This window comes from Dromiciops gliroides, chromosome 2 (genome assembly GCF_019393635.1).
Source record: "Dromiciops gliroides isolate mDroGli1 chromosome 2, mDroGli1.pri, whole genome shotgun sequence".
Taxonomy (NCBI): domain Eukaryota; kingdom Metazoa; phylum Chordata; class Mammalia; order Microbiotheria; family Microbiotheriidae; genus Dromiciops; species Dromiciops gliroides.
This window is the reverse complement of record NC_057862.1, coordinates 433,169,684-433,183,276: the sequence shown is the minus strand read 5'-3', so window position 1 is coordinate 433,183,276 and position 13,593 is coordinate 433,169,684. Positions and strand designations below refer to the sequence as shown.

The following is a 13,593-nucleotide window of genomic DNA, read 5'->3' as shown; positions in this document are numbered from 1 at the left end:
GAAATTCTAATCCTATTCCCAGATTAAGTCTTCTAAACCTGTTCATTTCCTTTCCACATCCTGGTCTTCTGCATACGTGTGTATGTGTGTGTACACACACACACACACACACACACACACACACACACACACACACATTACCCTACTGATACATTTCTAGAGTCTACTTTAAGCCAAGGACTTGTGAACCAATTCATACTCATAAAATAAAAGTTCTGGGTCCATTTGTACCCCACCTCTAGCATTCTCTTTTCCTGTGCAAAATCTACCAAGAACTCTGAATTTGCCCTTTGGATAAAATACTAGATCTAATGGGGATTTCTGACCATGGCTCCCAATGCCATGCCTGCTTCAGGACTCAGACTCCCACACCTGGTTCCTTTTCACTTCAGGGCTCAATGTGGAGCCAGGCCACAACAGCCTGAGCACTTGTGCTAAGGCTCACTCCAAACAAACGCTCATTCTCTATCTAGGCCCTTTTTCCAACTATAATCCTTATTTCACCATTCCCAAAGACTAGTTACTATCACCATTACCTCTTAACTCTAGCAAAGGGTGTACAACCCAACTTGCCTTAAATAAGCCTGGATCATAAAAAATAACAAGTACCAGTGTTCCCATGCAGTCTGAGGGGCACAGCTATTTCACCAATGTTGGAATTCTCAGACTGACTCACAGTTATTTTCTCTTCTTCCAATTACAAGCAGCTATGGTCAGCTGGTAAGGGGTACACAAGTCCCAAGGAAATGGGGTTTAGCCCCCCAAAATCTTTGGGTTCCTTCGTAACCCTATGAGTTTTACTTTATATATTTAACATTATTCCAAGGAATCCATAGGCTTCACAGATCACCCAAGGGATCCATGGTGCAAAACCATTCTGTTTGTAATGTTCTAAAGAGTTCTGCAACTTTTTCTTATATTACTCCACTACCACCACCACCACCAGCAACCCTGCTTCTCTATCACAATGAGGTAAATAACGTCTTTGTGTGACACCTTTCCAGATCTACTCAACTTCATACAACCGTCTTCTGCCTTGTCCTTGATTGTCCTTCATAAAATTTCTTTACTGGTTCCTTGGAGCTAAGCAGAGTCTGGTTGAGTCATGTGGAGAATGTTATCTTATCAGGAGTTAGATTAGATGACTCCTGAGGTGCCCTTTATCTATGGTGCTGTACAATTATCTAAGTTTAGATATCTCTTTGAAAAGTAGAGTGACATGGGGATTCAGGAGTGAGAGAGAAGACCTACTAGGGTCATGGACTGAGCAACTTGCAGAAATCTCTTGGCTCTCTACCTCCCTAGACATGCATACCAACAAGGCTTCAAGATTCAGGATAGGGGCAGCTAGGTGGCACAGTGGATAAAGCACTGACCCTGGACTCAGGAGGACCTGAGTTCAAATCCGGTCTCAGACACTTATCACTTACTAGCTGTGTGACCTGGGGCAAGTCACTTAACCCTCATTGCCCTGTCAAAAAAAAAAAAAAAAAAGACTCAGGATATCCAGATAGCCAGGACACCCCTGTAGCTGCAATACATGGTCATAAATGGGCCAGAAGGCTGGGACCATTCACCAGAACAACAAGGATGACTCATAGCAGGAAGCAGAGGCAACAGCCAAGCAGACCTACGAAGGTAGCAACATAGCCCATGTGCCCCTGCAATATAGAAAGCTGGTGGATGAATCCATGACAGAGCGAATATAAAGTGCTCTGGGCTGGGATCTGGGATATGTGTTAGTTTTGCTATGAACTTGCAGACATTTAAAATCTGACTTTTTAAGTCCCATTTAATTTTTTTAGTAATCTGTTTTTCCCCAGCAATAGGTTTTAATAATCTCTGCCCTCATTACCTCGCAGAAATATTGAAAAGAAAAAATGGGACCACCATCAGGAAAGACTATGTACTCTCTGGGCCACACACCCAACAAAACAGTACAAACAGAGAGAACCAACAACCCTCCCCCAGAGGAACAAGAGTCAAGAGTTATTTGTGGATTTAATGGTGAAAAGGCCTTCACAGAAACAAAATGATAGGATCAGATGACTTTCATCTAACTCCATCAGAACCGCCTGATTAAGCTTCGACTCTGATCCGCTTACTGAATTGTATCAATTATGCAAAAGTTACAAAAGTTTTACTTCCTCCAAGAAAATTGCTTCTTCTCTTTAATATTCAGTTTTCACTCCCCATGGCCCTCCCTCCCTCTCTCAAATTAGGCTGCAGCTGCAATCCAAACCCAAAATAAAGTGCCCAGATGTATACTGGTTTCTGTGCTGCTTCAAAATCTCTATTTTCTGTCCCTTCCCACCCTCAACCTACTTAGCAGTGATTCCTTCAAGGCTCAGAAATTACACAGCTCATAACTCATAGGGAAAGAGATAAGGAAATATACTATCCACTTCTTCCTGAGGAGTTAGGGCCACAGGGGTTGAATCAAATCCCAAATGGTCCAGAAGGCTCCTCTGAGGCTCTGGGAGACAGGGCTCAGGTTCAGGCAGGAACTCAAGGTCTGATTTGGCAAGAAGTCCATCTTCGGAACCAGTCTTGGCATCCAACATGAGTGCAGCTGTCATGGAACAGGTTTGGGTTTCACTACCTTTGGCATTCTGGGGCCCTGTATTAAGTGGGAGTAGGTATTAGTAGAGCATGAAAAGAAATATCTTTAAATCAAAACCCCCAACTCCAAAAAGGCAGTAAAGGAAAGAGTGGTGAATTAGGAGGCCTGGGTTCTAAACCTAGCTCTGTTACTAGCTTTCTGTGTAACGGTAGCAAAGTTGCTTGGCTTCAAGGTCCTCCATATCTAACCCCTGGACCATCACAAAGGCTGTTTGTTCCCCAAGCTTGAATGCACACCTTTCTTGCCTACACCCCATAAAGTCCCTAACTTTATCTAAGACATGGGCCATCTTCCATAGGAAGAATTTCTTAATTGTGTGACCCTAGACAAGTAACAACCTCTCAGCATTCCTTTAGTCATCCATAAAATGGTGATAATAGCACCTACTTCAAAAGGTTTTTGTGATGATCGAGTAAGATTACATATGTAACGTGCTTTTCTTTTTTTTCTTTTCTTTTTTTTTTTTTGCAGGGCAATGAGGGTTAAGTGACTTGCCCAGGGTCACACAGCTAGTGTCAAGTATCTGAGGTTGGATTTGAACTCAGGTCCTCCTGAATCCAGGGCCAATGCTTTATCCACTGCGCCATCCAGCTGTCCCCCTGTAACATGCTTTTCAAACATTAAAGTATAATGTAAGTGCTGGCTATTATTTCCTGATTCCAAGTTGTCAGTCCCATCTCTTCCCTCTAAAATATATATATATATACATATATATATATTATCTGATATATAATATAATATCTGATATATAATATAAATATATATGTGATATATATCAGATAATCATATATTTGATTACAAGTTATATATGTAGGCTCCTTAAGGATGTGTGTCAACCTTTCATCACTATAGACTCTAGGTGTCAAACATAAACCACTGCCCAGTTCTTAATGATTCTCAGAATGCTACTGTGAAACTTTTTAAAAAGAAATTAAAATAAAACAGAATATATATAATGTCAATATGTGGGGATTTTAAGTCAATATGTGGCAGCAGGGATTCTGATTGTGGCTTATTGGCCCTGCTTCTAATTGAGTTGTTACCACTCACTGAAACTGTAAGTTGCAGAGATGGTGTCAATCCTTAATGGTAGATGGAGCCATGGTAGATGGGGTGTAGGCAAGAAAGGTGTGCATTCAACCTCTCATCTGGTATATCCTTATATCAACAGAATCGCTGAACCAGAACCCCTCCCTCTCCCCAGTGAATAGCGTACTGCCTTGAATACAATAGGTGCTTAATGTTTCTTACACTAGATACATAAAAATGTTAAAAGATCTGTGGTTTCATTGGTGTAAACATGCCCTCCACTGATGCAGATCTCTCACCTTCCCCGTTTTGTTTTTCATGAGTTGCTATGACCAAAAAAACTCATCACCTGGTGGCCAGGGTCCACATGGAAAACCACAATACACAGAGCAAGACTGGTCTTCAGATGAGACACCAGAGGCCAATCCCATCTGTAATAGTCTTTCTAGTTTGGTAGGAGCTTGTGTTCCAGTGTCCTAGCATTCAAAAGCCCAAGTCACCCCCACACCTGGATGCTACAAAGGACTACAGTGGATTACACATGCAAGTATAACAGATTTATCCCATTAATATTCATAATTGTCTTTTAATTATCCATTACTTCTACTTTACAGATGACGAGACTGAGGCTCAGAAAGAGACAGTGGTTTTCCAAACTATTCCAGGATCTAGCCAAAGCTAGAACTCAAATCTGATTTTGTCTCTGGAATCACACTTGCCCAACATACATACATACATACATACATTCTCATTCTCATATTCTCTCTCTCTCTCTCTCTCTCTCTCTCTCTCGCTCGCTCGCTCTCTCTCTCGCTCGCTCGCTCTCGCTCTCGCTCTCGCTCTCGCTCTCGCTCTCGCTCTCGCTCTCGCTCTCGCTCTCTCCCCCTCTCCCCTCTATCCAGGCCTCAGGGCTCCTGTCTGTGATGGGGAGCAGCTAGGCATGAGAGCCTGGTTCTCCCTGAATAAAAAGCTCAAATTCTCCTTCCTTTCCCAGCACACTATGGATTATCCTAGCCTGGCAACCCTCAGGGATGCCTCACCTTGCTCTCCAAGCCAGTGGTCAGTATGAGCACCAAGCAGGAAAGGCAACTCATCTTCTACTTCAGATTCTGACATTGATCTGAAATTAAAATCAAAAATCAAAAATAATCCATTTGTGAATTTTCATTCATTAACCACAAAGGCACCTTTGGGCTATCCTTCTTGGAAGGGAATTAAATTTTCCAGCTAAAAGAAACGAAAGTGGGAAGGGAAGTGGTTCAGATCAGAAGGCAGAGTATTAATTGCAAAAAAAAAGAGGAAAAAAATAAGAAAGAAATAATACAATAATAGTTCTCTATTATTTGAATATTACATCCATTTTCTGAATTATCCATGGATGTTTTTTATCCTTGGCTGACTTCTCATCATCCAAAACATTCCCCCCACAGCCCTTCCCACGTCCCAGATGCTGTGTGCTCAGGGAATGCAAACTAATTTTTATATCAGGCAAAGCAAAAAGATAATTAGGAAAGGAAAACTGTTAAAAAAAACACCACCCATGCATAGAAAAAACAAATTTTACTATTTACTATTTTGGATTACCTGTGCTCCATTCCCTCCATCTGTATGCATAATATAGAGATTTATATTCTCTGCACTGTGCCCAAGCAAAACCTGCCCAAGAACTTGGTTGATTAGGGAACAGGAATGAGGCTAATGAGGATTTGCTTGGAAATATGTAACTGCTGATATAGGTATGAACACACAGGGGGTTGTACCTGGTATCCAGAGGGGGTATCATCAGGACAGCAGAAGGCTCATGGGTATTCCTCAGTAGCTGTACTTGAGACACAGCTTCCCCAGGACTGAGTCCTACCAGACTTGGGCATCTTCCCACTGTTGAGGGCTCTAGAGGAAAGGCTGGTGGCAAGAGGGAAGGCCAAGGTAGAGAAGGGGTTGTCCCACTGGAGTGCACGGGGGTACTGAAGAGACTCGGGTCAGGAGGCAGCAGGGCTGGCTCTGAAAGCCCTTCCCAAAAAATCACAATCAGCACCACAAAAGTGAACAGCCCCAAGTCTTCGGATCCCCCTTCCACAAAGCTCCCACTTTCCACCGAGGTCAGATCCCAAGATAAATTCCGGTCCTGACAGGAATTGTATGGAATCCTTTAATGGATTTTGCTTCTGCATAACGTTAAGATTTACAAGTGTTTCCTCCACCCCCCACCAAAGAGACACAAAGAATTTAAGGGACTTGCCCCAAGGTTACAAAGCTAAAAAGTGTCAACCCCAGCACAAGCCCCAGTCCTGAACAATTACCGTCTGGGAGGGAACAAAGGAGGAAAAGAGGAAAGAAGAGCCCTAGTTAGTGCCAACAAGAAGCCCTCCGTTGAGCCTGAGGACGCAGCATATACAGGGTAAAACAAGCAGGGGAGGGTTAACAAAAAGCTCACTGGACTTGGAGTTGGAGGATTTGAGTTTGAATACAGGCTCTTCATATCGTCTGTGTGACTTGGGGCAACTGGCTTCACCCCCTCTGGGCCTCAACTAGATGGTCCCTAAGGCCTCTGGCCATGCTAAATCCTCGGATTCTAGGACTTGAAGTGCCAGGTTGTGAAGGACTAAAAGGCCAACAAAGAATTTATATCTGATCTTTGAGGCGATAAGGAGCTAATGGAATTTATTGACTAGGGGGTGACTTGGTTAGATGTGCTATTTAGGGAGATTCTTTTTTCTTTTCCTTTCTTTTTTTTTTGGGGGGGGGCAATGAGGGTTAAGTGACTTGCCCAGAGTCACACAGCTAGTAAGTGTCAAGTGTCTGAGGTCAGATTTGAACTCAGGTTCTCCTGAATCCAGAACTGGTGCTTTAGCCACTGCGCTACCTAGCTGCCCCAATTTAGGAAGATTAATTTGACAGCTAAGTGGAGGATGGTCTGAAGTGGGAAAACCAAGCATAAGGCTATTGCTATGATCTAGTAGTGAGGTGATAGGGCCTTCACCAGAGTAGTGGCAGTGTCACAGGAAAGAAGGGAGAAAATATATTTGTTGTTACTCAATAGTTTCAGTTATGTCCAACTCTTTGTGACCCCATTTGGGGTTTTCTTGGCAAAGATACTAGAGTGGCTTATCATTTCCTTCTCCAGCTCACTTTACAGATGAGAAAACTGAGGTAAACAGAGTTTAGTGACATGCCCAGAAAGCAAACAGCTAGTAAGTGTCTGAGGCCAGATTTGAACTCAGGAAGTTGAGTCTTCCTAACTATATGCCTGGCACTCTATTCACTACACCACCTAGTGGCCCCTGAAAATATAATATGAAGGTAAAATTAGCAACAGATTGGCTATTGGGGACTGGAAGGAAAGAGGTGAAAAGGTGAGGATGACACCTAGGCTACATGCCTACGTGACTGGGTCGATGGGGGAAGTGACTTGAGAAGAGAAAGATACTGAGTTCACTTTTGGACATACTGAGTTTAATATGTCTATGGGACATCCAGTTCCAGATGTCCAAGAGGCAGTTGGAGATGTGAGACTAGAGGTTAGGAAAGAAGTTAAGGCTGGAAAAGATAATTTTGAGAACCATGAGCAAGCAAAGAGATGAAAATCGAAGCCATGAGAATTGATAGGATCACCAAGTGAAATATTTGAAAGGGAGAAGACAAGATGGGCCAGGGCAAACCTAAGGAACAACCACATGAATGAATGAAGATCCAGCAAAGGAGACTGAGAAGGAGCAATCAGGTGGGAGAGGAACAAGGCTAGAGTTAGTACCACAGAACCTAGAGAGCAGAGGGTATCAAGGAAAAAAGGCTGTTTAACATTGTCAAAGGCTGCAGAGAGGTGAAGAAGGATGAGGATTGAAAAAAGGCCATTACGTTTGGCACTTAGATCATTGTTAACTTTAGAAAGAACAGTTTTGGTTGAATGGTGAGACTATAAGCTAGATTGCAGAGTTAAAAAGAGAGTGTGAAGAAAGGAAGTGAAGGCATCAATTTTAGATGAACTGCTAGAGGTTAGCCACAAAAGGGAAAAGAGATATGGGACAATAGATGGTTCAGATCAAGTGACTTTTGCAGGGGAGCTTGAGAATGGGGAGACATGAGCAAGTTTGTAGGCTATAGAGAAGAAATTAATTGCTCACTAAGAATTTTAACAATTTAAAGACTGAAGTGAAAGAGTAAGGATGGTGGAGGAGGCAGTTGGCTGGAGAAGACACTCCAATCCAATAAACATTTATTAAGCACTTACCAGGTGACAGGTACTGTGCTAAGTCCTGGGGACACAATTAGCATTGTATTGTGCATTAACATCATGCAATAATACTGTCGTATTGTAAAATTAATATTGGGGGAGGGAGAATAAGGAGGTATTTCATTCCACGGAATTGAAGCCAGGCAGAGCAGCATATGCAAAACAGAGTGAGTGAATAAAGGCCTGAGCAAAAAGAGGAACACAGTAAGATTTTCCTTCTTTTGATAGGAAAGTTCCTAAATGTCTACATTTAAGAAAAATATCTATGTGGAAGTATAAGAAAGGAGAACCCAGAATGAGGTTAGTACTATAAATAAACAAACAAAAAACACCTGTGTTTGCAATGCTCAAAAAGCCTCAGGCCTGGGCTTTGTCTTAATTCTCCCTGGTCCAAGATATTCAGGTCAATTTATTGAAGGATTTATATTCTTGGGAGCATGGTTGCAATTTTATAATTAAAGTCAGTTGGGGGAAAATAAGGCTTGCTTTATAATATCTCTGTTCAAATATATCTTCTACCAACAGAGAATTGACATTGAACTTCTAACCGCAACTCAGACTCTCTCAAAGGCCAAGTTTGTCGATGGGAAAAGATTTCCAATGGACTTAGCCCCTGACTTACCTTTTTCAAAGATGGAACATGTGTCTTCCATGGCATTATCCACAGGCTCACCCGACATCAGTGCTGGTTTGCTCTTTTCCACAGGAATTGTCAGGCAGCCTGGAGATCCCCTTTGACCAATGAAATATACTGGCAATGTTAACTGGAACTTTCAGTCAAAGACTTCCAAAAAGCTAAAAGCATTTTCATATTTTTAAATTTTAATTTTCCCAAAGTAGCAGGTTGTTTGTCTTGGGGTTTCTTCCAACTCTAAATTTATGACTCTGAGCCAAAATAAATTTTCTAAGAGAATTTCCATACTTGCCTAGAAGAATTGGGGAACTGACAGCATGGAGCCCAGCACAGAGCTCTGCAGCTAACATGGGCACATTCAGTACACCTGTGGTGCTTTCTACCCTATGACAAGTCCCTTTCCCACTAACTCCCACTGTCCCCAACCATGTAAGAGGGCCCAAATCTGAAATCACACTCCTGCTTGTGAGAAATGATCCAATTATTTCCAATTCCTCCTCCACTGCATACAGCAAGAGCTGTCTAAAATGCAATATAAGCCTAATGTTCACATGGTCATAAGCCTCTCTACCCTTAGCTAGGCTGGTCCTTGAACAAAAAACTCCATACTCAAAGAATGTTCAGCTTAGAAGATCATGCTTTATCTTGAGGACATAAAACCCAGAATCATCCCCTACCCAGGCAAGAGATTCAGAGACGACTTCTATGAAGGATGTATTTAGTTATCTGACCTTTACAAACCATCTTCACATCTGTCAAAAGAGTGGATGTAGGAAAAGCACCTTCAAAAATGTGAAGTCTTCAAGTCCCAAAGGTAGTAAATGACAAAGCTAGGACTCCTGATCCTAAATCTAGTGCCCAAATTAATCTTAAGAAGGTATGATAATGTCTTGAAATTTCATCAGCTTTATAAATGAGTTGTGAGGAATGATGGGATAATAGATATAGAGCTAGCCTCAAAGCCAGGAAGACCCGGGTTCAAGTCCTGCTCTTGATATATATCTGTTGGAGACTCTGAGCAAGTCATTTCAACTCTTCACATTCCAGGCAACTAAAATTATAAATTGCAGAAAATGTACCAACCTGCATTTGGTAGAGGGAGTTATCATAACCAATGTCCACTCCCCATCCCTATAAATGAGCTACATTATTCTTTTGGGGGGGGGGAGGGAGGATGTAAAGGATTATTAAATGCTGAAATACTAACCTAGCTGTATCAAAGGCTCTCATCTCTGAAATCTGCTTTCTGGTATTTGGAATCAACACATTCTTTTGCCACTTCTGACATACCTCCTCTGAGGGAGCAAGAATCTGTAATTTAAACATTCATGTACAGAGTCAGCACCCCCAGCAGGACCCTGGCAATGAGAAAGAAGACAGCAAGATACCCCCAAATGAAGTCTTTTTGGAATATATGCAGAATCTACAGGAGAATTCCCACACAGAGGGAAAGTGGAAACATTCCTCACTTTGAAAGGAATGAAGTGTTTGTCCCAGGGGATGAGCCATGATGTTAAATTGTAATTTAATAATCAGGATTGAAGACTCATACCTTAAAAACAAATCATTTCTCTCCTGGCCCAGGGAGGCCTAGTTCTGTGTATTGGGACACATCATAGCAATTACAAAGACAACCTACCAAAACTGCAATATTTATATCAAACTCACAGTGCTCTGTTCTTCTGTGGGCACAAGGGTTCGAGCAAGCTTTAGATACTGTACAGCCATCTCCAGGATGGAGGCCATGTCCTCTCGACGACCTTCAAACTTGGGCAGCAAGATCCGGAGCCGTTCACAGCTCACAGAGATTCGTTTCCTGTTTATACCCAAGCACCCCACCCCCATGCCCAGGTAAAGAAATAATCCACATTTGAGTCTCACTCCTCTAGAAAGAATAATTGAGAAACACAAATGAATGTTAAGCCCCACACACTTATAAATTGATGGTTGCTTAGCTCAGTTGTCCTTCATGGTGATGATGATGCTTTGGTTTTGTGGGTCTGAGTCAATTAACTCCATTTAGTGTCCAAAGAATGATTCCTTAACCTTCACCACAAATTAAACTCCCCAAGCCTGTATTTTGGGGATTTGTTGGTGTAGACCTATGATTTCATCAGTGATGGGAGTTTCCTTGGAGTAAACCCCCTCTACCAATGCAGATAAATAACTATTTTGCAACCTATAGTCAAAGAAACATGAAGATGTTATAGAGACATGAAGATGTTAAATTACTTGCTCAGGGTCCTATAGCTAATATGTGTCAGTGGCAGGATTTGATGGAGGTCTTCCTCATTCTGAGGGAAATTCACTATATACTACACCATGAATCCTAACCAGTCATTTCATAATTATATAGGGGAACTAGACAGTCAATGAAAAAGATCTTTCTTCCCCTTTTCCGTGATAGTCTAGGACATTCCTACTAGGCTGTGTTTAAACACCAGAATTTCCAAATATCCAGGTGTATCCATTCAGACCCAACAAATGAATTCTGCAAAAAAGAAATTTAAAGGGTTTTAACCATCTAACAATTCTAAAATTTGGAGGTGAAAATGGGAGTTAAAATTATGAAATGATTCCCATCCTAAAGTTTGAAAAATTGAGGCAAAAAAATAGCAAAGCAACTTGCTCACAGTTGTGAGGAGTTGGTGGGTGAAGGGAAGACCAGAAGGAGGAACCCTGAGAAGCATCATCTCACTGCCATCTTCCCTTACTCTTTTCTTGGCAGTGGTCTAACTAATAAAACACCACCAAGTCATCTCCCTCATCTTTAAGGTCACAGTAGTAGAGATTTTTTTTTTAATTCCTGGGGTCTCCCAATCTTTGAGTTTATCCTTTTTACAAGGAAAATAAAATTCATTTTCCTATGTGCTTAATACATGGTCAGGTAGAATTTCTTTGTTTTTTCCCCTCCCTCCGGGGCTTGACCAGGCTGAATGGTTGACACATTTATGCAAGACTATTCTTTGACCCTCCCCCTGCACAAAAGGCAGGCCCTCACCTTCTTTCTCTCTCCGTGATAGCATTCTGCTTTCTTATTTGTACCTGAGCAACTTCGAAAGTCTGTGACATATCCCTAGACACTCCAGGGTCAACAGCACTACCGTCAGAGATCCAGGCACTGGTCATTGGGGAGCTGAAAGAGGAACCAGGGAGAAGACAACGAAAAGGGTAAAACACAACACCATTAAAATTAACTGCTTAGAAATCTAATTAATGTGATTGTACATATATAATCCATATCAGATTGCTTGCTGTGTTGGGGAGGGAGAAAAATTTGGAACTAGAAATCTTATAAAAAACAAATGTTGAAAACTGTCTCTACATGTAACTAGAAAATAATAAAATACTTTTATGATAAAAAAATTAACTGCTTAGACACTGAGTTAGAGAGTATGGAACCCCAAAATGCTTTATGGTGTGAGGTGATGGCACACATATTAATAACCTCAAGCTCTGACTGGCCTCTCTCTTTTTCTAAACGCCCCCATACATCCTCTCATCCCACCCCACCATCTCCCTCATGCCTACCTACCTCTCTCTGCCACCTCCACCAGAGCTTTCCCAAATGCACTGACTGATGGAGGCAGAAATGGTGGGCAGGATTTGAGGGTTAAGGGTCTGTGGGCAAGGACTAACAGCTATTGGAGGTCAGTGATAGAGTATTGAGGTAAGAGTGGTGTTTGGCATAAAGACAGAAGGCTAGGCTATTGAGAATGGCTGGACTGGAGGTTATGGGCGGGTGACCTTGGGTTGGGGGCAACGATGTTTGGGGTCAGGCCTGAGAGGCAGAGGAATGGGAAAGGGGCAAACTCCCGTGATTCTTCCTCTATTCTTAACCCAGGAGCTGAAGCCTTGACCTTAAGAAAGAACCTTCCCTTCCACCTTTGGTTTCACACCTGTGCCCAACGGAGGCTGGATCCCTGGGTTCTCCTGGGTGGAGAGGTCCTTGGCTGGGGTCCGGGTCCCAGGCATCCATAAGTGTAGCAAGATACAGCGGAGCCGTCCTGGTCTCTCCTTTCCCTACTCCCTATCCTCCCCAAACCAGAAGCAAGAAACACGAAACACACCCCCTCCCTCCGAGCGAGGAACACGTTCTCCCACGCCCACGCGCGCCACGTGTTCCCCCCACGCACGCAACACGCCCCTTGCCCATTCCTGGGCTCCCCGCGAACACGTGACCCACAGCGGGCGCCTTCCACTTGGTCCCAAGCAGTGTGTTCCCAAGTTTCTGTGTAGAAAAGTAGCTTCAGTGATGCGAGAGGCAGCTTCAAGCTGACCAGAGAGTTGAGGCTGGACCCGGCTACTGGGTACTGGAGCCTGGGACAGAAGCTGGGGGGGGGGGAAGGGGGGCGTTGCATGGGGAGGGTGCCATCTTCTTTGAGGAAAAAACAAAAATGGGAAGGGCAGTGAGAGGTGAGGGGAGGGAACCAAGATGTTGAGGAATTAGGGCCTGGGAATTAGTAACTGCATTGCAGAACCGCAGGGTTCCAGAAATTGGTTTCTTTAAATATTTTTTTTTCTTTTTGAATATTTTTTTCCCAATTACATGTAAAACCAGTTTTTAACATTCACTTAAAAAAATTTGAGCTCCAAATTCTTTCCCTCTCTCCCTCTTTGACTGCCTTCCTGCAACAGTAAGCAATTTGATATAGGTTATACATGTGCAATCATGCAAAACCGTATTTCCATATTAATCATGTGAAGGAGAATACAGCTTTCTTTAAATTGTTAAAATTCTTAGTGAGCAATTAATATCCTTGTTCTAGGTGATCCAGAGGGGAGAACTGGAAATGATGAAACAAAGTTACAGGGAAGCAGATTCCTAACACATCTTTATGCTAAGGAGGAACTTCCTAATAATTAGAGTGGATAGGGAAATAATAATAACGACAAGAACAGCACTGCTATTTAAAGTAGTCTGTGGGTACTTCCATCCTCCTACACAGAGTTTTCCCTTAATTCTAGCAGTTTCTTGGCTTGTTCTTTCTAATCTGTCTTGACTGCAGTCATATATACATGCCAGATATGTGTAAAATTGGGGCAGCATGCTTTTTCAAAAAGATTCCTGGCATT

The 13,593-nt window shown here is 42.5% G+C and overlaps 1 protein-coding gene across 1 annotated transcript; it reads right to left on the bottom strand.

Moving 5' to 3' along the window:
- Positions 1–2,215: 2,215 nt before the first annotated feature.
- On the bottom strand, positions 2,216–12,534 carry SOHLH1 (spermatogenesis and oogenesis specific basic helix-loop-helix 1). Its single transcript, XM_043984854.1, has 8 exons — positions 12,417–12,534; positions 11,519–11,653; positions 10,186–10,333; positions 9,724–9,828; positions 8,506–8,620; positions 5,413–5,662; positions 4,686–4,772; positions 2,216–2,622 (listed from the first exon to the last, which is right to left on the bottom strand). Exons 1-8 carry the CDS (start codon positions 12,494–12,496, stop codon positions 2,364–2,366), a joined length of 1,179 nt encoding a protein of 392 aa, XP_043840789.1. The 5' UTR covers positions 12,497–12,534; the 3' UTR covers positions 2,216–2,363.
- Positions 12,535–13,593: the final 1,059 nt, after the last annotated feature.

What these genes read in the sequence shown, in the direction of transcription:
- SOHLH1 (XM_043984854.1), bottom strand. Translation starts at nt 12,496, where the DNA reads ATGGATGCCTGGGACCCGGACCCCAGCCAAGGACCTCTCCACCCAGGA. An exon ending in CCACAGAAGAACAGAGCACT is followed by an intron (nt 9,829 to 10,185) that starts GTGAGTTTGATA and finishes TTTAAATTACAG; the next exon opens with ATTCTTGCTCCCTCAGAGGA. An exon ending in ATACCCCCTCTGGATACCAG is followed by an intron (nt 4,773 to 5,412) that starts GTACAACCCCCT and finishes TTTTAATTTCAG; the next exon opens with ATCAATGTCAGAATCTGAAG.